Source organism: Protopterus annectens, chromosome 2.part2 (genome assembly GCF_019279795.1).
Source record: "Protopterus annectens isolate FY-2018-M chromosome 2.part2, PAN1.0, whole genome shotgun sequence".
Classification (NCBI taxonomy): domain Eukaryota; kingdom Metazoa; phylum Chordata; order Ceratodontiformes; family Protopteridae; genus Protopterus; species Protopterus annectens.
The window spans coordinates 838535428-838563405 of record NC_056730.1 but is presented as its reverse complement, the minus strand read 5'-3'; the positions used below and the strand labels follow the sequence as shown (position 1 = coordinate 838563405).

Genomic DNA, 27978 nt, shown 5'->3' with positions numbered 1-27978 from the left:
TAGGAACACAGGTCAATAGCAATCTAAGCTCCATTCACCTGAAGAAAACCTTCTACATTGCATAACTCACAAATAAAGGCATCACATCCAAGACTAAGGGGGTTATACCTCCACTGTACTTGACCCTTATCAGACCACTAACTGAGTACAATGCTCCCTTCTGTATGTACCTCAACACACACCTGCAGCAACTGGGGAGACCGCAGAGGTTTCCAACCAAGAGGATCCAAGGTATCTAAAGCATGACCCACATGAAAAGACTAAAAGCCTTGTCACTATACTCTGCATCATACAGGCTGCTGAGAGGTGACCTGTGCCTGGCTTACAGAGCAGTCTCTGACCTTGCCTTAATGGAAATGCTGCACATCTGCAAATCAAGTGGGACAAGAGTCACTCACTTCAGGGATCTCAACCTAGTCTGTGACATTAACAAAACATGTTGGAGTGACAGATATATCTCCCAGAGATTGCCATTCCTCTGGAATAAGCTCCCACTTTACATGAAGCAGAAATTTATTAATGACCCTATTTAAGTACAGCCTTGACAATTGGATGGGGGATATTAATTTCACTCTGGGGGTAGCACCTACATTCCTCATGTACAGGGGCAGTCGGTGCTGATCATACAATCACTCTGCTAACAATGACTATCTTAACTATGGTCAAATAGGATACTACATGGCTAGGCTTGTAAAGGCCCTAGGCCCATTAGCCCAGTAACCTCCTATGAACCTCATATGAACATATGATTAGTGTAAGACCTAGAGATGTTCCCAAGTGCTTCTTAAGCTAGGTATTTCATAGAAATTTGCAAAAAAAATGTTTAGTGTTATTTCTCTGATTATATGTATATGAAATAGTTGTACTGCCAACAGTCTGGGGGTAAAACGTTAGCATAATTTCTTTGGTCACATGTAGGAATAAAGACAGACAACCACACTATGTGCTTTTCTGGTAAAATGATACAACTGAATATGTCAAGGATTCAGGATGCAGCAAGGTCCCAGATTTTGTCAGTATTACTTGTATGTTATTAGGTAATCTCATTCATCAGTATTACTTCTGTGTTATCATGTAAAGTACACATCAAATCCAAAGCAAAACAACAACAAATGTCAAGTAATACTCAGATTCATGCACAGGTATACACACAAACTAAGAATGTAGTATGCCTTCCTCATTGTGTTTTTGAAACATCCCCAAGCCACTTCAGAAAAACTTCATAAGTGCATGCATATTAGGTAGGGATGCTCTCCCATGCAAAGTCTATGGAGAGAGAACACTTAAGTCAGAGAATATTAGTCTCTGCAATCACTTTAAAAACAAAGGAGTAATTCACTGATGAACAACATGTAAAGATAAATCCTTCTCTACTTACCCAAAGTACACCACAAATCTTTCTGTCTCTACCCTGTTAACACAGAGAGGAAGAAAGGTAAGGAAAAAACTGAGTCATTTGCCAGATGTTCAGTGCATTCATAAAACACATATCCAGGAAGAAGGGGGAAGGGGCCTTCTCTTTCTTTACAACAAATAATGTTCACTTTATGGGAACCCTAGTTGCAGCATGCTGCCCTATTGACAAATGCTTGCAAGAGGTTTAGCGGTTCTCATTTAAAAAGGGTGACCCCCATGACCAATCAATGTGTAACAACCCATTCAAGGCATTCACAGCCAATCCGAGTCTGGAAGGAAGAAGACGACCAACTATTGTACGCACTTGCAAAGCCAGCAGACTGCATCAGCAGAGCAAATTTTATTCAGTCCTCTTTTGTTATTACTTAATGTGTTGCTTTAAAAAGTTCATCTAGTTTCCCTCCTTTCAGTCTCAAATAATAAGACCCTTAAAGTACATTTTTTATCTTTACAACAAAAGGTAAAAAGCTTGAAGAAACTATTTGCATTCATAAGTACAAGATCTTTATTTAGTACCACAATAATATTGGAATCTGCCTTCCATCTGTTATGGCAGGCAGCATCATGGTTTCATTGGACAGACTACAGTTGTGTTTCTTAGCAGTGACAGGAGGATTGTTTTGTTTGCAGACTAAAGATGGGCTTGGGAAAACAGTATCCCATATGCTGATCGATTCCTGGGAAGGTCCATAAAGACAGCTGCTAAACAGTTTTAGAAGCAGTGCATTTATACTGGCACTTACCCACCAGCAGTCGTGGAGCATTCTCAACAGTTTCTCACTCCATTTCTTGGATATATTATCAGATTTCAAATCAGTAGAAAGAAAGAGAGAGGACAGAGAGCAATGTATATATGTTTATAGGGAGCCCCTGTTATGGTAGTAAACTGTCAATCAAATGGCAGCTGAATGTCATTCCATTACCATCTCTTAGTCGTTATGTGCCTGTTAAATCATAGGTTTTATTGTGAACACCCCCCTCCAAAGGCAATATGGAGTGCAGTAAGAATGCAATGGTGTATCACACCCTGAACAATTCTGAGTATGAGGATAATATAATTCAGATCCTCAGAATTAAATGTGTAGTAACTCTGAAGCTGTTGTATCTTTGAATATTCCTTCTTCTCCACTTCTCCAAAGTGCTGTGATCTCAGAATTAGTTTATATAAGTAGCAGAAATATAGGGGTGCAGCCTATTACATCAAAGGGTACAGGGAGTGCCTCTCCTCCTGCAAAAAATGCTTTTTATGTTTAAAAAAAGAAGTTATGTACTCACCATAATGTTCCATGTTTGTAGTCCATCTCGCCCTCTGACTCGGCCTATTTACAAGCTCAAAGTCTTCTAGTTGGCTCGTGGCTAGGTAGGTATCCCATGGTGCACCAGTACAATCCCCAGATCTTGTTTGCTGCTAACTAGTAAAAATAATAACAAACATACAGAAAGAAGCCAATACTAAAAGGTCTCCAGAGAATAATGATAACAATATTTTCTGTCTCCAGGTACTTCCAGGATGGGGGTAGGAGGGTGGGTTCGTAAGAATGAAGGGTGAGATGGAGTACAAACATGGAACGTTATGGTGAGTACATAACTTCTTTATGTTCTGTAGTCCTATCTTGCCTTCATTCTTACATATGGGACAGCGTCCCTAGCACCTTATTCTTGGGTGGCTCAAGGAAAAATACTTCTGAGTACAGTGGAACCAAAGGATGCTCTACCCCTGGAGGTTAAATCCAATTTGTAATGAGTAATAAATGTGTGAGGGCTAGCCCAAGATGTTGCTGCACAAATATTATCAAGTGGGACCCTGGCTTGAAAGGCTGCAGAGGTAGACTGAGATCTTGTAGAATGAGCCTTGAGTTTGAAAGGTAAGGGTCTACCCTCAGAGGTGTAAATGTAAGCTATACAGCTAGAAATCCAAGTTGAGAGGGTCACTTTGGAAACTGGTAAACTGGACCTGGATTCAGAGAAGGAAATAAATAATTGATCTGATTTTCTGAATTCCTTCGTCCGGTGCAAATAAAAATGTAATTGTCTATGGACATCCAACTGATAAAACCTGTATTCTGCTGCGTTGGAATGATTTGGAAAGAACACCGGAAGTTCTAGGGATTGGTTCAAAGTGTTATGGGAACAGTCCTCATGGATAAAGGAGGGATTAGTACAAAGAGATCTCTGTCTTTGTGAAAAATCAGATAAGAGGGTTTTACAGACAATGCTTGCAACTCTGATACCCATCTGGCAGATGTGATAGCCACCAGGAACAAAGTCTTCCAAGACAGAAATTTCAAAGGTGATGAATAAGAAGTCTCAAAGGGCAGAGACGTCAATTTGGATAGCACAAAATTCAAATCCCATGAAGCAACAGGTTCTTGAAATGGGGTTTTAACAAATAGGCACCTTTGAGGAAGGTTTTGCATAGTCTATGTGACATCAGATTAGAATCTTGTATGCCTAGATGAAAATTAGAAATCACTGCCAATTGAACCCTGATAGTGGCAGCTGCAGATCTCTGGTGGAAAAGCTCAGACAAGAATTCCAAAACCACCGGAATGGAGGCAGTATAAGGGTCAACATTCTTTTTCTCAGCCCAGATAGTGAATCTCCTCCATTTACTGGAATATAGTCTCCTAGTGGAGGGTTTATGAGAGGACATTAGGATATGAGTTACGGAGGGTGAGAAGTCATGAAGCCTGACTAGGGATGGAACTGAAGCAGCCAAGCTGTCAAACTGAGGGTGTGTAAAGCAGGATGAAGTGAGCCTGACATGTGTGTCAAGAGATCTGACACTAGGTCCAGAATCCAAGGATCATCTAGGAGAAGAGGCCCAAGAAAGGGGGACCACATCTGACAAGGCCAGTAAGGAGCAATGAGGATCAGTTTGCTTCCCAGCTGTTTCGCTTTTTGAATCACCTTGGGTATGAGAGGAAAAGGAGGAAAAGCATAAAGGAGACCCAGAGGCCAATCGTGAACAAGTGCATCTCTCGAAGACTCCCCCAGAGGGGGGATGAAGGAGAAATAGTTGCTGCATTTGGCATTGATCGGGCTGGCAAAGAGATTGCAGCAAGGCTGTCCCCATCTGTGGAAAATCTGCTCCGCTATTTCCTGTTTCAGAGACCACTCGTGAGGCATCAAGATTGCCCGGCTGAGCTTGTTGGCTATCATGTTGGTTGTCTGTGGAATGTGCTTTGCCACCAGAAAATGCTGGGAAGATATCATCCATTTCCAAACTTAAATGGCCTCTCGAAGTGGGTATGATCTGGTTCTGCCTTGTTTTTTGATATACCATACTACTGACATGTTATCTGACTGTATCGCAATCGTCCCAAAAGGCAGAAGGTCGTGAAGTGCTTGCAACACCAGTAGCACCGCTCTCATCTCTAGAATGTTGATATGCAGGTGAGCCTCGTGGTCTTGCCATGTGCCTTGGACAGTTCTGAATAGATAATGCCCCCACCACCCTATCTGAGAAGCATCCATGGTCACAGAGGCAATGGGTTGGTGAGGGACAAATGAAGTGCCCATGGTTAACTGGTTGGGTAGAGTCTACCAGATGAGGTCCTTCTTGCAAGAGTCTGTCAGCAGTATGTGATGAGATAATGGTAGGTGTTGAAAGGACCACTGGGGCAACAGTAGCCACTGAAGAACACTCATGTGTAGTCTGGCTAGCGGCACTATTAGTATTGTTGAAGCCATGATCCATAGAAGCTTCAGAATAGTCTTGGCCTTGACCTTTCGTAGGGGGAGAAGACGGTGAATTTGAAGAACCAGATTCTGTGCCCTTTCTACAGGAAGATGAGCCAACATGTCTACCGTGTCTATCTCTGCGCCTATATAATTCACAAATTGAGAGGGCAGTAAGGCAGATTTTTCCTAATTGATAGAAATCCCCAACTGGGCACAAAGTTGAATGGTAGTGTCCCTGGTCTGAAGAAGTAGATGCCTGGTGGGGGCGGTCAAGAGCCAGTCGTCCAGATACAGAAACACCTGGAATCCTCGACATCTCAGGTGAGCTGTCACTACTGCCATACACTTGGTGAACACCCTGGGGGCTGTAGTGAGACCAAAGGACAGAGGACAAAACTGGTAATGACTGGCTCCCAGCCAGAAGCATAGATGGCTCCTCGATGCCCTGTCCATTTTTATGTGGTAGTAAGCATCTTGGAGGTCTATTGAGCACACCCAAGTGTCTTTCCCTAGTAACAGGAGTATAGACTGCAATCTCACCATCCGGAACTTGTCCTTCTTTACTGATTTGTTCAATCTGCTGAGGTCCAAGATGGGCCTTCAGTCCCCTGTGTGTTTTGACACTAAAAGAATCTGGAGTAAGTTCCGGATCCTATTTGGTCTGTTGGGATGGTTTGGATGACTCTTTTTGCCAGCAACTTGTTTACCTCCACAATTGCCTGATCCCTGTGATTGGGTGGAACATCCGGGATCCTTTTGGGAACATAGGGTGGCAGAGAAAAGGGTATGACATAACCTCTGGTAATAATTCTTTGTACACATTTGTCTTGAGTGATACTTAGCCAGGCTTCTGGATACAAAGAAATGCGACCCCCGAACAGCTCCAGAGAAGCACAGTCAGGCTCCACATCAGGAGCGCTGGTAAGGCTGCCCCCGAAACGAATTGTGGTCTCCCTGTTTTTGCGGTCTGCCCCTGCCTCTAGGGTGATGTCTACTATTTCCTCCTCCTCTGCCTCTGAACAAGAAGTCACCCTGTGCATCTTGCAAAAACCTCCAGAACTTCTTGAACCACATTTTACCACCTCTCTGACCCTTAGGGTATGGTCTAGAGGGATAGTAAAACATACTCCCACGGCAGAGTGTTTTTCCTTCTTGCTCGCACCGGGTGAGTGTGTCCTTTACCTTTGGTCCAAACAATAAAGAACCGTTGAAGGCGGCACTGGTAAAGGTAGACTTGAAATGTTCTGCAAAATTACACAAATGCATCCAGGAATGATGTCTTAGGGAAATTCCTGAACCCGCTGCTCTACTCACTCCATTGGCCGCATAAGATATAAGCCTCATGGATGAGTTGACAATAGAGTTCAAGGTGGACAACTGGGCAGACACCTTGTCAGGGGCTCCCTCAGTACACGTACCTTGCAGAGAATCTCCTAATTCCTTAAGGAGATCTCTCTGTAGCCTTGTGAAGTGTGTAAGGTAGTTCAGCGATCTAAGAGTAAATGCCGCTGATGAGAAGATACGCTTCCCATATCTGTCCATCGTTCAAGACTCCTTATTCGGTGGATAGACAGAAGAAGAAGTTTCCTCTAGCTCCTTCTTACTGGCTGCTGCCACCACCATGGCATCTATGGAAACACCTTTATACAAGAATTACTTTTTCCTGGGCTCAGAAAGAAACTTATTTGGTCTCCTGTGGACTGGCTCCATGGCATCAGGAGTATCCCACACCTTCTGACTAGCTAGCTCCATCAGTTCGTCGAAGGATGGAGACACCCAAGAGGCTGAAGGTTGAGACCTGAAAGCCTTCAGGTACACTGACTCCTCATCAGAAGGGGTGACAGTGGGCCAGCTGCACCTCTGCTTAAGGATTTCCAAGATGTCTACGAAGGAGACATCATAACAGGATGACTTGGGGGACCCTTCTGACTCCTCGAGGTCAGTGTCCAAAGTAAGAGACTCATCCTGGGAGTCAACATGCTTCTTCTTGCATGTTCTCTTCCATGGGTGCTCCTCGGAAGGATATTCCAGGGAGGTCTCGGAAGAGTGGGGACCACCAGCTGGTGGTTCCTGAGGCTGCGGATCTCTGCTGTCCAGAGAGCAAGTAGGAGCTGAGACAGAAGTAGGTGCCCTAGAGGAAAGAGTGTCGGTACCCCTGATAGGAGCTGATGATCGGGACAGCACACTCCTCATCATCTCGAATGCCAAACTCTCCATCTCCAAAGACCTCCTCGGCTCCGAGGAGACTGAGGATGCCATCGGTTCCAGCGCCACCAGCTCTGAGATACACATAGGGTCTGAGCTCACCCTCGCTGACACGCTGAGGGGAAGGCTCGGAACCAAAGAGGTTTGGTTCCAGGCGTCCCTTTTGGGGCCGACTGGGGAGCTTCACCTCCTAGACACCACGGACGGCACCGAAAGTGTTGGAGCGGAACTTGGCTCTGAAACAACCTCAGGGGGAGCTGGAACCAATGGTTCCACCAGTGGTACAAAACGCTCCAGCTCCGAAAGACCAGCATGGCTCGGAGGAGGAATCACCGAAAGGGGGATGGACTCAAGTGGCCCCGGAACTGACTGGGTCAGAGCCAACAACAATTTAGGTAAGGCAGATGACTTCAGCAGTCTCAGCACTACCCTATTCACATCTTCTTCCTATAAACTCCTGGAAAACCTGGAGGACAGAGTAGGAGAATGGGATCTCTGCAGTATAGGTGACTTTAATGTAGGGGAGACCAGTAAAGGGTCCATAGACCAGCTCAGTTGAAAACTCTCAGTGGTCGGCTCCGAACTACTTGGCGCCGACCCTGTAACCACAGAAGTAACACTCTCGATTGGCTCCGAACTCAGTGGAGCCAATGAGACAGTAATTTTGTCAGGCTTAGTAATTTTAAGAGGCGGTTCCCAGACACCAGCCAGTGCCGGGGAGGGCCTCTTAGAGGATTTGGACTTTTCCTTTTTAGATCCCTGAGATCTAGCAGAGGAGGAAGAGCTAGCCAGATCTTCCTCAAAAGAAGGCTTTAAGAGACCTTTTAGAATGAGCTTATTTTTTTTTTCTTGCAACACCCTAGCACTAAAAGAGTGGCAAAATAAGCAAGTTTCTTGTAAGTTGATGGCCCCAAGACAGTAAATGCAGTTACTGTGGCCATCCATTATGGACATCTTCTGTGAGCATTTTATGCATTTTTTAAAGCCAGATGGCTTATGGTCCTGGCCTTCCTTAGACATCTCACAGAAGATGAACTCACACACACACAGGAAAGAAAGTGGGAGGACTAGGTCCTTTAACTTAAACAGGCCTAGCCCTACAGGAACGGTAAAGAAACACCATAAGGACTAGGTCCTCTAACTTAAACAGGCCTAGCCTGGGTAGGAAAGAAAGGGAAACTAGGTCCTCTAACTAAAAATGGACCTAGGGGGCACAGAAACAAGTAGAGAGACTCGCACACATACTAGAACAGGAATATAGTCTAAATTGAGGAAAACACAAAGAACAAGGTCAATAGAACCTCGTTCTGTCAGTAACACTACCAACAGAAAATATCAGCAAGCGGAAGCTCTGCAAAAAAGTTATTATTTACAGTATTTAAGCAAGCACACACAGCCTAAACTAAGAGCAAAAGGCGGCTACAGCTACTAATATCAAAGGTATGAAAACAGTCATATATTAGTCTAAACAACTACAACAACGAAGTAATAACTTGCACACAGGATACCAAGTACTATAAGGCTAACGGCCAACAAATGCACACAAAAGGTGCTCTACTAAACATTAACTATCTAAATGCAAACACTACAATAACTATAGCTATAAAATGCTAGATAACACTTTAAAAATTGAATATAGAAGATTTATCCAAATTTTTGAAGAAAATGTGTAAAACTTAGCCACGGCCAGAAGAAGCACATCCAAACTCTTCGATGCGGAAAACAAGATTTGAGATTGTACTGGTGCACCATGGGATACCTACCTAGCCACGAGCCAACTAGAAGACTTCAAGCTTGTAAATAGGCTCCGATCCCATATGTAAGAATGAAGGCAAGATAGGACTGCAGAACATCTGAGTTTATCACTTAGCTTTTTATGAGGATCTTATTTTAATTTTTCAGAGCTTTAGAGCTCACAGTGCAGGGTGTTGACATTCAAATAGGGCTGTGGGAAACAACTACAATACAAAGTATCTTGCAGGTGTCTAGCAAAATTCGATCACATAAGGACATCTTAAACTCATAATATTACTCTGTGCCCAGATATGAAATTCATTCTTGACTGGCATGACACAGAACCTAAGTAACACTGTCACTAGCAACAAAATTATACACAGTTCCAGAGAATTAAGTCGTTAACCATTATTAGCACTTCATTGCTCTGATTTTAGTGAATACATTAGGTAATTGTTAAGTCACCTTTATAAGAATTAGAGTTAATATATGTATCCCATCATAATAACATACTGTTATGTATGTTACTGTAGATGGTACCTCCTTATTCCTGCATGCCAAAGAATAACAAACATAGTTCCACTGCTCTCATTTGGATAAGAGCTGTTGGGACCATTGCTATCCTACATCTGTTAGAGCTTTAAAAGTATTGACTTTTTATCACAGCTGGGCTCGCTCTCTGCTTTTATGTTGCTTTCAGCAGTGGACGTGGCAGAAGATTGGGAATGTGGTTGAGGACATGTGTTTTCCATAATTACTCTTCTTTGTGGCAGTGTTTTCTCATTTTTCTTATTCATTTCAGCTTTACTGTACCATTTCTCCTAGCTACATGGAAATAGTACAATGTTCCTCAGATGTCAACTCTTGTTCTTGACACATCTTCTGTTCTGCCTTAAGCCACAGATTGTGTCCTCAGCACTTCTTTTTTTTTTAATAAATAGTAGATAATTTATGTAGTGAGGACAATCACTTATGAATAAGTTAATGTGAGATCCTTCAAAGTTAAGCCATTTCAAATAAATAGTTGACTTGATTTATTTGATTGAATGAGGAGAAAGGTAATTACAAGTGACCATTTCACAAAAGGGTGAAATGAGCTTAGTCTTAACCTCCTTAATGTAGCAAATCTAAGACCTATGGAAGGGCCCAGGGACCAAGAGATAGATATTAGAAAGTAACAAAACACATCTGGGAAGTACAGTACTGAATCAGAATGAAATCTAAAAGAACAGAGTGTTGTTTTGGGGGACAATCTGGTATACACTGTGAGGAAATACCAAATGTCAGAATTATAAGGTGTGTTAGAAGGAGAAGGTCACACAACTCACACCTCTCTAGATGTTTATGATTAATCGATATCAGCTGAGATGTACAGACCCTGTTAAAGAGAATCTGAACATCATGCAGTTTTACACACAACACTACAGGTCCCCTCCTCATCGGCTTCACTACCTCCAAGCAATTAGCTTATTCATTCAGTGGTATAGGAATTGGTTTCTCCAGGGTTAGATGAGAGCCCTATGGATCAAGTGTTCCTCCCTAGCATGACATAGTGGCCCACCCATTCCCCTAATAGTGGCAATCAGGTGTCAGTGGCCAGGCTAGTAGTGAGTCCTGAGGACAGGTCTGCCATTTCCTCCTAGAGTCCATACAAAGAGTTGCCATGTCTGTCTGGTCAGGGGGAGAAGGCATGCATACATTTAAACAGATCTATGGCAACAGACTGAAGTACTAAAAGCTGGAATCTCAAATGTTTGAACTTGGTACATTGAACAATTAAGCCATCAAACACCTAAAACATCAACATAACAGATTTCAAAAGAAAGACAGTTTCTCCTTGCAATCTATTAACGCTACCACTAACAACACCTCTGCTCTACCCATCTAATATGTATTAACCCTATCCCTACCCAACCCTTCACCTTAACATAGGAAAACCCTTCCCTTAAACATACCACTACACAAGACATCATGGACACAGACAGCGAAATCTAAACCCCTAACTAAATCCTCTTACCTAAATCCTTGAAATTCATACATATACTCCTGCAATCTATCCCCTTACCTACTCTTGCTATAATCCTAATCGTCCAACAGTCAGACACTCCCACCACCAAAAATCCATCATCTTACTTCTGACAGTCAAACCACCCAACCACATATACAATTAACTATTCATACCTGCACTCTGTCCTTTCATCAAAGTAAACATTCAATAAAAGGATGGTAACCCTCTCAAGCACATTCTTAATTCCTAACTCAGCAGGAAGGTCACTGTCCAAAGCAATGCCAACATGGCTTTTGTAAGTGAATTATGCATCCAGCCACCTCTAATTGTTGTCAATGCTTCTGGCTTAGCAACCTCCCTCCTTCCAAGATAAATGAGCTGGCATCAGCCACTCAAACTCTGCTCCATAGCTGTTTTAAACTGTCTAGACTATAGTTAGGGCTACATTGTCCGATGTCATGAGCCTCTGCCTGAGACCATACAGATTTTTAAGGGAGGCATTATCTGCTAGAGGTAGCAGTCATATTCCATTTAGTATTGGAATAATCCTTTATTAAAGGCTGATCTTGCTTCAGGGGAGGGACCTACACACCTAACGGAAGTCAAGGAGATTAATATTGGTTTTGTTCTTGCATGATGGGAAGAAAAGGGTAACTGGGAACATGTTTTGGGAATTGCAATGAGTCAGCAGATTTTAAAAATGCCATACAGAGTACTCTGTCAGAAATATTGGGGGAACAAATGGCTGTAACCAAGGAAATGATTCTTTTGAGCTGGGACACAGGAGCTGAACTACATAAACACAGTAAAGCCTTATTAATTTTAATTCTGTTGTCTGCCAAAGAGTAGTTACTAGAAAATGGAAATCAGAATCTAAACCAACTGTATTTGAAGTACTGAATATTGTAAAAGAGATAAAAAGAACTGGAAGAGGGATCTTTAGAAAAGAAAGGAGCAAATTACATAGAAATAAATGGAATTTGTAGGAACGATACGTGAACAATAATGTTTACAATAAGGAGTGAGGTTTAAGGGAAGGCCGGAGCAGGAATTGAAGAGATTTATGTAATGTTGGAATTAAACTGTTGTGATAAAGAAAGAAAACATGTAATGTATAATGTGTGTAATTGAAAAAAGTGTTAATATGGGGTGTTTTCTTTTCTATTAATTGATGTGTGTCTATGTCTTAAGTGATACTTTAATGAACGTGTTTAAAAGAATGATTGATCTCATACTTTAGCTGTTGAAGATGAGCACCCATAAATTATGATGGATCTAGGCCATTTCCCAAAACTTAGTAGATTGTTCAGTATGATTACTAAGAAAGGAAAGACATTTTTTGTTGAGAGATAATGATTTTAAACTGAGATAAACCTGCCTTCAGTTTTGCTCCTCTTCAGGAAGAATTGTTTATTACTAAGCCATTTCAGAAGGATTTTGAGATCATTTTTAAGGTCGTATTTAATGATAAGATATAAAGTAAAGGATCTAAAGATGAAAAGGGCATTAGAATACAGAATTAGGATATAGGAAGGACTCTCAGAACTGATGCAGTATGAAGAATGTATAAGAATTCCTTTTAAAATCTATGGAATGAAGAGTTCCTTTGTAGGGAGTTCTTAGAGGGACCAGCTTTTCTATAACTTTATTATTCTCTTTGTTAGGGAGTAGATAGGAGCTAAGACTGCTTTTCCTTGCAGTAGGTAATTTTGCAGCTTCTGAGAAACTTTTTTTTGCTTCACTTTCTTACTGTGATGTATGAGTCTAGTTTCATGAAAATAATCATTCTTCCAATGGCCAAGTCTGTTCCTCAGTTAAAAAAGTTGAATGAGGTTACCACTTATTCAAGATTCCCTTTTACCACTCCTATTTTTTGTAAATATGAGGTAAGAGATTTAAGAGGCTTATTCCTATGAATAATATTGGCAGACTGATGTTTGATTAGTATTCATATCAGTATCAGTATGTTTGATCAGTATAGCTCATGATTCAAGACATATATTCTGCTAAGCACTGTGTTGTAGGCAGATAAAACCTTGACAGTGACCCAAACAACATGAGTTTGATTAGAGGCTTGGGTAAGTATAGAGCCAAGTAGGGATGGTATGAGTGAGCTGCCAAAACTGGCTGTGTATCCTGTGGATAGGGAATAGGGCTGACCCACTGCAATGCTGACCACACCAGCAGTGTTGGAGTCTAGTATGCAGCAATATAGGCTGATTGACAAACACCCTGCATATTAACCTAGGGATTGGCCTTTGTGAATGTGTCTTACTAGGAAGCAACAATTCTGAAAGTTGCAGTCTTCACAGAGAAGGAATTAGGTGAGGACAGACGATCTCCTCACATGAATGACAACCTGTGCTCAGTTAACCCCTTGGAAGGGGGAATAAATTAATGTATAGGACACTCAGCTCAGTCAGAGAACAAACAGACCATAGAGTTTTCACCCTTGATGGGGAAGAAATGGAATGGTTGCCACTCTGGAGGTGGGGGTTGATGGGGTTGTACAGAGGGGAAGCCTGAAGGCAGGGTAGTGAGTTCTAAAAAAGAGTGCAGATATCTTGTCAGTAGATCTAGCTCTGATAGTATGGGAAACGAGAGAGATTTGAGGTTAATTACTGCACCAGTGAAATATGATTGGGCAGTGGTCCTTTAGACAAAGAAGAATAGTAATGAAATTATGCATTTCAAAGGGACTGTTAGTTCAAACAAGATCCACAGTAAGTGATTATTACAGATGTACTTGGTCTGCTTATTTTTTGGACCTTCTGGGTAAGGCTGTGGTCAGACAGAGAATGAACAAATACATATTTTTCAGGGCCATGAAGGTTACCCAGAAACGGAATATTATTTTTCTGTTGGGCATATCATATTGAAGAAGCTCCTGAAAGTCAGGAAAGCTGACAGAAAAATGGAGACAGTCAATAGCTGTAGAAAGTCTAGCAGAGCTGTAAACGACTCACTCCAAGACTAGTCAGTGCAGCCCAAATTCATCAGTATTTGATGAGTTGGCACGATCTTTACAAGCAATGGCTAAATGTTTGCTGTTTATGAAGGCATGTAGCCTGCAATATATTACTACCTGTTATAAATATGTAAATAAAGAAACTCTGCTGTCATGTAAATACTTTATTGCAGCAACCCATTCTGAAAAATATTACTGTCACTCTTTTACTCTGATATATAATTACTACTATTCTCTCTGTACAAGTCAGGCATTTGGCTATTTTGCTATAATTTATGTATTTTGCAATCAAACATTCTATAATTGAATACATATTACTATGCTATACATATTGATTTATTTTCTTATCATACACATGTTCCCCTGCCATTGAAAAGAGTCAGTAAACCAGATCACTTACCTGGTTATTAAACTGAAATTTAAAAAAAAAGATTATTTTGAACAGCAGTACACAAACACCAGCAATTCCAAGACTTGGACAATCCATACCTATAGACTGCAGAAGGAGAAGTGTAAAACAAGATTTTGAAAGTCAGGCTTTAGCAAGATTTCACAAATATCTGTTAAGTCATGGCCATAATGTAGAATCATGTGTGAAGATCATCTCCTTTGCTGTTGATACTGCCAATATTTAGAATACTAAACTCGTGGTGAGGCGATGGAGAGTTGGTGTACTACCAGGGAAGTCATATATTAAAAAGTGATAAGTAGAGGGAAAGAGAGGGCCAGGATTGTTTTCAGTGTCATCTAAGAGTAGCAGAAGGACACACAGAAATGTAATAAAGGTTGTAAGGGAACAGAGGTTGATTAATTTAAGGAAGGAAAGGTTAGAAGTTACCTTTCAGAAGTTGATAAAAGTAGAATGAGCATGCAAGTGATGATATTGGGAAGAAAAGAAGGATTTACTTAACTCCATGTCACTTACTGATGGGGGAGGCAGTGCACAGAAAATGGTGGCAGGTCAAAAAGAAGACAGTTACTAATATAGTCAAGTGCAAAATGTGCCCCAGTCAGGAGGGTAAAGAGCAGACGCAGATCAAGAAGAGCCAGGGAGCAATTTATGTAATATTGTTAGGTTATATGATATATAACAATATATGTGAAGTATAATGTTTGTTATGTTAATATAGTTTGATTACTTTTATATGAATGTAAATCTGCCTACATCACAGTGATAATTCAGTAAAGGTGTTTGAAAGCAAAATGAAGAGCCAGGGAGTAAGTGGAACAAATATGTTCAATAGGAATAATGGGAAAGCAGGCAGTATGGTGGTGGTCTGAAGAGACGTTTAGAGAAGGGCAGATAGATATAGCAGAATGAACATGAACTGAGTGTTAGGTAAAGGTAAGGAGTGGTAAGGACTAGCAGATGGAGAAGAGTGTGTCGAAGGGAAAACAGAAGATAAAAGAGATATGAAGGTTGGAAAGGTAACAGTATGAAGGAGAAAGCCTGGAAAATGTTTGCAACAGTCTCCAAAGTAGTCCAGTAACTGACAGAGCTCTCAACAACATCAATAAACATGGAAAGAGAATATAGCTGAAAAGTGTAGTGTCAGTGGCACAACAGGTAGTACACTTGCCTTTGGTATTAGAACACTGGAAGGCTACAAGTTCTATTCCCACTGTAAGTAATTGGATTGCTGCCACTATGATATAGTGTGGGGTATGCTGCATTCCTGAGGGTGTTGTACACTGGATGAGATCTTAAACCAAGATCCCACTTGCTTGAGTTTGTGGTACCTCAGGTAGATATAAAAGATCCTACAGCACTTATCAAAAATAATAGCATGCAAAGCTTTTCTTAACTAGATAGATACCTTTACCCCTCCTCACTTTTTCTTTGTCCAACTATTGCCAAACGTAATACCTCTTGTATGTACTACTCATACTACTGCTTAGTCAACACCCTCACTTACCCTTCTCTTTTGTTGTTTGTTCCTTCTATGCTAACCTAAACCTACTTTGATTTTAATTTTTTACCATTTTTAATCTTTGCTATTTGAAGCTATTTGAGTACATTAGGCTACACCTTTTGCTGTAACTGCATTAATTCTTATGTAATAATTTACTGTTTTAATTTATTTTCATTTTTAGTCCTGCTACATTGCCTTAATGTTGGAGCTTATCTCCCTGGGCTTCTACTGAAAATGGACATGTATCCAGTTAGACTAGCCCGGTCAACAAATGTAAAATAAATAAATAAATAAAAATAAATAGTGGAAGTACCATTTTGTCCTGGCTAAATTTCCTCCAAGTTGTAGAAATGCCTCCTGAGACTCCCTTAAAAAGAGACCTTTAACCTAGCGGGACTATCCCAGTCAACAAAGGATAACAAAATAAAATAAGCACGTGAAAGGATGAAATATTTAGTGAAGCTGAGGACAAAGGCACCAGACGCATACAAATATAATAACTTCTTTTTATTAGCATTTTCTGTTTCAGTGGACACACTTTTGGGATCTGTGGCATCAAGACACATCCTAATACTGATACTTCAGGTTCACAAGCCCCACAACTCTTGTGTCTGTTTTTTTTTTACTATTTCTTCTTCTGGGAGGCAATTAGAAGAAATCTGTAGTATCACCATTACTGCCCACAAGGATATGGCCTAATGTTTTTTTTCTTGTGTGCCAGGAATGTCTCTTGAGAAGGGGGGGATACACAATGGGAGTAGTTCAGGAGTAGCCTCTCTTCCACGTCATGCCTTTTGTTTTACCTTCGCTCCTTGTAAGCAGTAGATGACTTTTTTCATTGATACGAGTCTTCATCATAGTCTTGCCTACCCCCAGCAAAAACATCTATCCTCCCCTGACAATGGTAAACAAGCAAATGCCTCTCCACCACTGTCAAAGGAGAGGCATTTGTTTGCTTACCACTATTGAGGGAGGATAGAGATGAGCAAGCAAATACCTCTCCATTCCTCTCCTTCCTTCCTTCCTTCCTTCCATCCATCCATCCATCCATCCATCCACAACCCCTTTTTCTCATTTACACATAGAGTTGGGGTGTCACTTCAACAGTGACAATCAAAGAGAGCCAAGGAAACTCTTCTAGTTCCCAAGCAACAAATCACACTCAGGTTAACTTGGCTGTTGAAGTCAGGGCTTTATTCCACTATATAATGGAGCTTAGATAGAGATAAGGCCACTATCTACATCTATGTAGTGTGCTGGTATAACAATGTTAATGATAAAATTAAGTACAGATGAGTATGTAAAGTATATATATGCTGGAAAAGGTAACATTGCCTATTGAAGGAATTATGGGGTTAACAAGCCAGAAGCTAATGTGGTGGTAAGTGTTAAGAGACATAGACTGTGATGTGGAAGGACTGATGTACAGTAAAGAGGCAGTGTGGCTATCAGGGGTTAAATTGTGTAACCGAGAAGTACGTGGGAAAAAATTACCTTGATGGCTAGTAGAGATTCCAGTACTGTGAAATTACAAGACTTAGAAATGAGTAAAATGGCTGTTAGAGATTTCAGTTGAGGGTTGTTAAACTAAATATTGAGTTTACTGTTGAGAGAAATGAAGGACCTTGAGGTTCACTAAAAGTTATTTCCAGTGATGCAGTTTTTTGGTATTGTCAATCGCTGAAATTTCCTTCACTTAGTCAACATGAATCTGAAGGAAGTAAGCAGAGAGAGGCTCTTACCCAGATAAAAGGGACAGAAGGTAAAATGGAGAGAACAGTGGAGAGGGATTCTACAAAGAGTACATGAAATATTATAAAAATATCAGGTAAAGCACAGAGACAGAGGTTACCAGCACAGACATTAAGGAGGACTTGCTGTGGTGAAACTGGAAATGAAAGGAGTAAACAGAGGAGGGGAAGAATCATGGAGTAGTAAGTGAAGGAGGTAAGAGCCAGAGCAGGGACAGAGAAGCTGTACATGTCACTGCAATCACCAAGGCAACTAACAGCCTTGATAAGGAGGATATGGGAGAATATTCTACAGTGGAATACAGCTCTCAGTGATTAAACTTAGAAAGAGAAGTGAGGAGGTGACTGGGATGGTTATTGGGAAATAAAGAGTGTAAGAACATGTGGTGCGATAAGTCTAGTAAGGAAGCAGTAGACAGGCCAAGAATGTATCAGAGGGATACAGGCTTGCATCAACACTACCTTATTTACAACAGGATTCTTCAACTTTTTTAAATCAAATCCCAGTTACTTTACATATTATGGGTTTTGTTTGTCAAAAATCAGAAAATCTTGGATTTAATTCCCCAAAGGCTGTGCAATCTCAGAGTTAGTATATCTAGACAAATGAGTATATGATGGGCATAGTTCCTCACATATATGGGGTATGCAGGTGGCCCTGCAGAAAACCTTGTCTTTCTGTACATTTTAAAAGTTGGTGCTTCTCAGTGTTGAATTTAGGTCTGTAACACTTAACTTCATTTACTTAACTATGAATCTGTATCGGAGTGATACTAAGATGGATGGCTGCAAGTGCATTATCTGAAGCATTAACGGTGCCAACAGCCAGCACAGTGAAGAAGGAAAAGATCAGGGAGCACAATGACCAGCTGTGGCAGTGACCAAGGGACAAGGGTTTGAAACTAGAAGCAGGATCGTGAGACCTGGCGTGATAGCAAGTGTGCCAAAGGTAGGCTCAAATGTAGCTCAAAAGGGTCAGTGGTTCTCAGAGCTGGGATAAAAGAAATATATTATTCTCCTTTTAAATTAAGATGAAAGGGGGAGGATGTGTCTCAAAAGCAAAAGAAGGAGTAAGTATTTATACAATAGAAATAATGAGAAAATGATACAGAGCAAAGCAGAGAAATATGCAAATATGATGCAGAGCATTGCTGAACACTGTTGAACCCTATTACTATGCAATGCATTAAGTTTACAAAAAAAGACAGGGAGTTTCTTGCAGTGATGCGGGAGTGGAAGGTGAGCACAATATGTATTACAGGAACAAGGTTCAATAACAGGAAGGGTGACACACATGATGCTGGATTATAGGCTGTGCAGAAATAATGGTTGCAGGGTAGGTAGACATATGTCAGTGATGTGCATACATAAGGGCATTCATTGTATGTGATGTCAGACAGGAGAAGGAACATGGCCCCATGAAGGGTGAAAAGGATTTAGGATGTTCAATAAGCACCCTGGAAGTTATTACAAATAGAGTAAGGGGCATTGTGGACTAATACAGTGTCAAAGCCTTCAGACATCTCAAAGAAGCATAATGAGAAACTGAAGGAGAGGATAATGAAGAGCAGCTGTAGGAAGAGAAGGAGGAGGAATGTTATACTCACGAATCTGAATTTTCCTGGAGCAGACTGGAAGATTCCATGGTCCATAGGAGGGAGGTAGTGAAAGATGACTGGGGTCTTTGACCAAGAGGAGTTACCCAACTGGTGCAAGATTTTACCAGAATGGATAGGATTCACATTGCGGTCTTATACATGCCTTTCTTTATTATGGTTTTGAATTAGGAAATGGTAACAAAAAGGAACAAAGAAAATGATGTGAGATTTTAAGGGAGGGGTTTATGATGAGTTTAGAGGTAAGAGTCCATGATGAGTTTAGGGACTGTGACAAGATGATAAAATAAACAGTCTCTAGGAATAGGCCAGAGTTATTATACTGAGAGCTATGGAAAAGGGTTTGGTACAGACAAACAAAGGCAAAAAGAGGAGAACATCAATGTGGCTATACAGGAATGTGAAACTATTGATTATGGCAAAGTATGGGGCATACAAGAAGAAAGTTACTGTGAAGGTGGAGGAGACAGAGGAGTACAAGGAGACAAGCATTACAGCAACAAAGGAATGCAGTAAGGTCAGAAACAAAAAGGAGGCCAACAGAATGGGAAAAGAGATGGAACAAAGGTTTATATCTGCCATTGAAGGCCTTTTTAAGCCTATCCAGTTCCCCTTTTGGTACTCAAATTAACCTATCCAAATTGGTTTCAGATTTGACTTATCCATCCCATGGTGGATAATTATATATTACCCCCAGTGAGAATAACTGGGATCATACCACATATAATGTAACGGAACTAATGCATGGGATAACATGTTTAGAAGCTGCATCTGTCTATTAGTAGAACATGGGGTAGTCCTGGAGTATATTTTGTTCCCCATCTATGGATCCAAGTTGCTCTTAAATATGGACAGAGATGATATTTCTTTGACATGGATGAGGAGTCTGTTCCAGAGCAGCCTTATCCTTTGTGAGATATACCTGTCCTTCCAAAACATTCTGTTGATGTTGCAGAGGTGGTTTAGATCCCTAGACCTTTATATATACATTTACGTGTCTTTATGTATATAGCTTAAAAAAGGAACGGAAGTACAAACTTGACCTGGCCAAACAGTGTGTGTGCAATGAAAGAAAAATTACATCTGAAAGCAACCAGATCTGTAACTTGGATGGATAAAAATGGTTAGGGGGCACAATCAGCAGGTGCTGATATTGTCAGAACATGATGCCATCATTCATTTATTAATTTATTAAACTTATGTATTACCTGTATCTCTCAGGTCTATACCTACCCTCCCATCTTTCTAAACCATTCTGAAAGACTTCCTAGCTAAAATATGACTTTGTTCTTCATCAAAACCAGGATAAACTATATCCCTAAATGTGAACAAGCACCTTTTCGTTCCTTATACCTCTTTACTTTCCCTTCTTTGCTTATTTCCTTACTGCTATCTAATTCTCTTCCCTGACTTTCTCTCTAAATATACCATAAGCCTGTTTTTCCCTCACTTCATATTGCAATTCCTATTTGTATTAGACTAACTTACCTTTAATTTCTCTACAAACCGTCCGATATTTCTCTAAATATTAAAGGATTGTCATATATCTTGTATCGATTCTTAAACAATGTTTTTATATTATGTCTAATTTGTTATAATTATTTAAATTGCACATGTTTTGTTTTATTTTTGAAGATTGTAAAATTATTCCTCTTAAAATGTTTTGTAATAATTTGGAGCTTTTTCTCCCTGGACATGTGCTTAATATGGGATTCTAACCAGTCGGACGTTTCCAGCATACCTCTCAGCCTCTTAGAGCAAGAAATCTGGACAAAGCCATAAATAAAAGGGGGAAAAGGCCCAAAAATAGGGACATTTTTTAAATATGGCTCTTACAAACTTACAAAGTTGCTAGAATAACAGGTTTTGCATTAGCATTAATTTTCTGAATGATATGGAGTCTGAAACTTTACTGTCTGTCATTATCTTCTAACCTCAATATTTAATGATTTTCCACTAGTTTGCTAGAAAACCACAATTTTATGAAAACTGGACCAAAAATATAAGTAAAAAATCTGCACATTCTGCGAAAATCTGTAGAGTTGAGAGATATGTGTCCCAGTAATCAAATGCCAATAAATAAATTGTTGTCATGAAGTGCTGAGTGTGTGTGCTTATAACTATAACCAGTAGTTACCTTTTTGTTGTTGTTTTTGGTTGTCATCTTAGATCTTAGAGAAAACTTATTTATTTATTTTTTTTTTGCACTTCCAAGTTTTTTTTCTTTTATTTTACATCTCATTTAAGGGGTGCTGCCATTTCAGACAACTGCACAGGGTGCCAGATAACTAAGAACAATAACCAGTTCATCAGTAGGCCCAAGTATCTTGTCTTGAAAATCAGGAGAAAAAAAAAGAAGCAGAAGAAAACAAGAACCAGGCAAGATAAAGGGAACATGGTACAAACAGAAATAAAAACAATCAGTGCCCGTGCAGTTTTTTAACACTTGCCTAAAGAATGGTTAAAAATACCCTTCACCATATTTTTGATGACTGCAACACAAAGTTTATTGAAAAATTAGCAATGGCTGAATACTAAATGTAAACAACAGAGTATCCTCTGATGGCAATAATATCTGAAGTATGAGGCAACATGGGGCATACTTTATAGAGCTACATTACTTAGAACACATCATTACAAAGCAAATGCTGCTTGGAAAGGGTCCTTTGGAATGCTGTCTGATTAACCAGCTTACTTTAAGCTGGACTTTAAAGCTAATCCCACCCACCACTCACATACACACAATGCAATTTTTGAAGGATTACTTAGTTATTCACTGAGTGCCAAGACACAGCATGAGGGAAAACTGCCAGAGAAACAAGATTTGCCACTGTAAATTAGTAAAGGCTAAGCATGTTAGCATACATCTGTAGCTCATTTTCTTTGGATATACAAGCAGATGAACCTGGAAGCTTCCTATTAGCTTTTCAGGTATTATGAGAACTTATACAAGGTCCTTTCCCAAGACTAATAAAATCCACAGCAGGAATTTAATGTAGTGTTATTGCAGAATTTGTGTGTTTTAAATCCTTTTTGACACCCTAACATTTCTCCTTCTGAACAAAGACAAGGCCAGCAGGTTTAATACAAGTAGTGCAGAGCTTGTAGTACTCAGGATTACCAGTATGAAGGTCAGTGTGTACTGCACTCAGGGACTATGCCATCCATATCTTATGTGTGAATCATCTTGATTTCACAGTAGTTACAGGTAAACATTTCAGGCCATTTTATGATATTTTTTCAAAGAAAAGCTATAATGGCATTAAACGTACTAAAGACACTGAGAATTCCATCAATGGCAGCACTCAAGATTGATGAAATGTCTAACGAAGGGTTTTGTTGCATTTAAGGAAAATAAAGAATGTATTGATGCTGAACATTTACAAAATAAGTCTTTATTTTAGTAAAACTTTTATAAGGATTGTAGCATTGCACATAATTTTCTGGTGGTAGTGTTCTACTAGTTATTGTAGCTAGCACAATGAAAATTTCAAAGTTTCTAAACAAATGTTAAAATGCCCCATAAAGTATGTCTGACTCTCCAGTATTTTACACACACAATCAAGTATTATAGAGATTAATATGAAATCATAAAACAAAGTCATCTTAAAGTGATGTGCAGTTAAACCTGTACACATTATGAAACAAGAAACTGGTTAGTGAAAATGAATATATATTGCAACAAAAACAGAAATGTATATTCACACTCCCTAGGTATAACAGAAAAAAGTTCTCCACAATATCAGACATTATAGTGGCAAATCTGAACAGACCCCATCCATCTCTCCCTGAGCCATAAATCTTGTGCATTGTATTGAGATGGTATGAAGAAAATATAAAACTATCATGTCAGATAATTTAAAACTGCTAAATAATTAAAAGGTTATGTTCAATACATTAATTGAAGGCTTATAAAATCAATATTCATTGTTACTGCTTCAGAGTTACAACACGTTGACTGAGATTATTGTTTTCTTATCTGTGAGAGGTACAATGAAGCAAATTTCTACAGGCATAGGGCTTGTATATAAATCCCATCTATTGGATTTAAACCTCTCAAACAAAAGAAGCAAAAATGGTATGCTAAGTTGTAAAAGATATTGTGTATAATCACTGTTAATTCTCCTGTCCTGCTATAAACACACACATTTTTCCGAGATATATATATATATATATATATATATATATATATATATATATATATATATATATATATATATATATATATAAAGAGAGAGAGAGAGAGAATGACCAGATTAGAACTGCAGACATGACTGAACAAAAGCAATAAAAGGCATGTTATTTCTGTATAAAATCCTCCAAGAAAAAAGATCCTTCTCAAAAATGCAAACTGTCTTAAGATTTCACTGAGCTATCTGGAAAGAATCCTCACAGAACATACTGCCACCATCTTGAAAGCTTGTTTAGCAGACATAAACTACTAAACACAGAAATTCTACCCCCTAAAAAACAGTAAAAATGCACACTCACATCTCTAATAGATTACTAAAACTATATTAAAAAATAAATAAAAAACAGATATCAAGGTTGTGACAAATGAAACATACTTTATACCAATAAAAGACTAAAACATATTTAGTTTCATTACCTTATCAAAATCTGTAAATGGCATTAAAAAGTTAGAAAAATAACTTCCTGATGAAAGCCAACTCAAGCTTCACATACAGGGAAATTAAGAAGTACAGGTATTGAAGGGAATAATAAAGTATATGTGTACAAAGGACCAGAAGTCCCCATTTATCAGAAAACAAAAAGTCATGCTAACCTAAAAGATTAAAAAGATGCAGCACACAACAGTAAAACAATGCATATTAAAATAATAATAAAACCCACATAAAATTACAGTATAAATCCAATTAAATACAGGTAACAAGCATACCATCAGTCAAACCAACTTAAGAAAACTGATGTGGAGGACCACATGAGCATATAAATATGTGTAAACCTGTGCTGCCTGGAAAATTGTATACATGTTTCTAAAGCACTATACTGCTGACATTAAAAGAGACCTCATAAGGTGTCAGGTCCTTGCTTGCTGTCAAGTTAGACAGCAGCTGCCTGTAGTTCTACGTCACCATACATTTAAATATGAAGAAACAGTCTTTTAAATTGAACATGTAAAGCAGCCTTTAACCATATCTGTTCAGTATAAACCATGTTCTCACTTTTAAAATGAGAAGGAATTAAGACATAAGAAAAAGAAAACAAAATAAACTGAATAATAATTCAAATAAAACTGTAACAAAAATGCTTAAAACAATATTTTTTCTTTTTCCACTCATAATTAAAAAGAGGATAGAGAATCAAGAAATGTGGTAGTTAAGTGCAAAAAATGAAGCTATGTGCTGTTAGTGAGCTTCATCCTTTAGTCCAGGGTTTGATTCCCTCAGTCTCCACTTGTCTACTGTGTGACTCCAAGTAAGTCACTAAACCAGAGATTGCTCCCTTTTCACCACTGAAAAAGAGACTTGTGCCTTTTGGGTTTACCTGGTTAACAAATGAATGAAAAATAGAAATTAAGAAAAGTTATGAAAAATTTCACACAACTGTTGTTATAATTTTTTTTAAAAAATTATGTTTTTACTTACTCCCAATGTCTAGCATCTCTCACAGTCAACTGCTATATTAAAGAAATCATTATAATTATCAACACAACAAAATGCATAATGTTAATAGCCATTTGTTAACTAGGTAGGCTCACTGGACACACAGTCCCTTTTAAGGGGCAACCCAGGAGCAATGTCTGACCAAGTGACTCGCTCAAGGTGACACAGTAGGCAAATGAATGCTGAAGGAATCAAGCCCTGTACCACTGTGACTACAGCTCACAGCCATAACTCTCAGCACCAAATGCCAGATGCAAGCATATATCTTTTGTATTTATAAAAACAAGAAAAAATACACAAAAAGACACACACACACATCCGCTTGCACACACAAACACACACACACACACACACACACACACACACACACACATACACACACAAGCAAAAGACACAGTAATAAAATATCAGCAAACAGAACCACAAAGTCCATTTTCTAAGTGCAGAAATGCCCTCCAGGGTGGATATTATACAGAAAGAGTTGACCTTCCAGAGGTGAGAAGGTCCTATACCTGTGGTTCACCTGGAAGCATATTTCTCAACTGTCCAGATTTTCAAAGAATATCCAGATTTTTGCCTCATATTTTTGGTCTGTTCCTCATAAAATCCACATTTTTCTAACAAATAATTACAGATATTTGAGTTTCAGACTTCATATCCTTCAGAAAGTACACAATAATGTACAACCTGTTATTCTAGCAACTTTCTAGTTTATAGGGACAATATTTTAAATGTATCCCTATATCTGTGCTTTTGAGCCCCCATTATTGCTGCCTTTGTCCAGATTTCTTGCACTGAGAAGTTGAGAAGTATGCCTAAGAGTTCTATTTCCTTATAATGAACAGTGTGTGTGTGTGTGTGTGTGTGTGTGTGTGTGTGTGTGTGTGTGTGTGTGTGTGTGTGTGTGTGTGTGTGTGTGTGTGTGTGTGTGTGTGTGTGTGTGTGTGTGTGTGTGTGAGTCAGGCAATTGTCACATTCATATAGTACAAGATAATTACCCAAATGGGTATGCATTTCAAGTTAAACTACAGACAGCTGCAAGTTTTACAATGCTTTCTTTGCCAAATTTAAGGAAGATCACAACTTTGGTTATTTTCAATAATTTTTCAGACTCCTGAGAGGTGATCTATGCCTGGCAATCAAGGCATCCCTGGACCCCCCAATGATGATTGCACATTTGCAAAACAAACAGCATCAGAACTACTAGATCTAAAGAGCTAAACTTTGTTTGCAGCATAACTAGGGCATGTTGGAGAGACAGATACAGTATGTATCTCTGAGACTTCCCTTTCTCTGGAACAGGCTCCCCATCCATGTGAATCAATGTCCCTCTCTAACCCTATTTAAGTGTAACTTGGGCCATTGGATGGGAAATCGAAAATTCACCCACGGACTGACATCCATATCTCTGATGGACAGAAGCACTCAGTAAGTCATGTCATAACCAACAATCACTCCTATATAAATGTCTAAAATGCATAACTTGTTTTACATTTGAGCTGCACGGCTAGGCTTATAAAGGCCCTAGTGGTAGTTAGCCTAGTATATACCTCTGAACCTATGAACTGTTGACCATGGCTGTTTTATGGCCCTTCTTTTTCTAGGAAAGCAATAAAATATCTACATCTTTGACTAAAGGCAATTTTGCTGCAACACACCTGAAATTTTTATTCAGGTTAGTGAAAGTGGTCTTTACCTAGTACTCTGAAGTTAGTCATTGTATTTGTCATATATTCCTGATAAATAGTTACGTTCTACATTTCAAGTCAAAGTACTACTGAACATTTTAAGATTTAAGATTTATGAGACTACACTCGCAAAATGTCACTTCAGCTTGTAACTTTGGCTGCATTCAATATTTGACTACAGATGTTCCGCCTATCTTTTTATCATCCTAAGCTGGAGCTTTTCTCCCCGGGCCTCTATTGAAAATGGACATATATCCAGATAGACTAGCCTGGTCAATAAATGTAAAATAAAATAAATAAAAATAATCAACAAGTTGAGATACTGAACATGTTGTTGGAAAACTTATGTGCCAAGAATTCTACATGAAGACAGTATATTGCAATGACATTGATTAAGTTATTTAATGATTCTCCAGACACAGCACAATGAAAATGTGCTCCAAAAATAATGAACATTGCTTACTGAAAACAGACAGACAAACAGCATCTGTCAATAATTTTGTAGTGGTCCTCCAAAGTGTATTTATTTATTTTTATTTATTTGACATTTGTTTACCAGGAAAGTCCAACTGGGCAAGTGCCCTTTTTCAGTGGAGGCCCAGGGAGACAAGCTCCAGAATTACATTAATAATGTTAAAATTTTACATGTAAAACCCAGATACAATGCAAAAAGATAAAAAATTATCAGTGTTTACAACAAAAATTCATACTGTAAATGAACAAAAGTAAAAATGTATTATAAAATCTTTCTAGGTCCAGCACACACTATCATCAATATAATACAGATGAAGTTGTATGAAGGTGAAAGAGTACAGTTAAGAGAGGAAAAGAAGGTTGGAGGTGGTAGGTGCGGGTTACTGATAGGAAGGCTAGGAAAAAGAAATACTAAGCAATGGTGAGTACTGGAGTGCTGACCAGTGGCAAACCTAGCTATTTTGTTGTAGCATTGACTGAGTACTGCTGTTAGGGAACAGTGAATATTAGTTGATATTGGAGAGGCATAAAGAAGTGATGGTAAGAGATATGAGGTAGGGAGAGTTTCTTTGATGGGATTTTGAAGATTTTATTTACCTTATACAACATGCCCAGCTTTTCATTGGTCTTTTTTATGCAGTTATTGATCTGCAGATCGAACTTGAGATTGCTGTCAATTGTAACACCTAGTAGTTTTGTGTGAAAAACAACATTGATTTTGGTGTTATTAAGGGAGGTAATTTCAAAGGTATTGTTATTAAGGGGAGATTGGCTAGGTAGGAATAGCATGAGCTGTGTTTTTTGGGGGGTTGAGCAGCAGTTGGTTCATGGTAAGCCAAGACTCAATGGGGTTAAATGTCTCCTGAGTTACACTTTGAAGATGAGTAAGATTGT

At 39.2% G+C, this 27978-nt stretch overlaps 1 protein-coding gene across 1 annotated transcript in view; it reads right to left on the bottom strand.

Moving 5' to 3' along the window:
• Positions 1-27978, bottom strand: part of ADGRV1 (adhesion G protein-coupled receptor V1) — a 3979741-nt gene that overhangs the window by 3655674 nt on the left and 296089 nt on the right. Inside the window, exon 11 of the mRNA XM_044064182.1 lies at positions 1379-1411. Within this exon, the coding sequence (XP_043920117.1) occupies positions 1379-1411 (33 nt within the window). The remainder of the gene's footprint in view (positions 1-1378; positions 1412-27978) is intronic.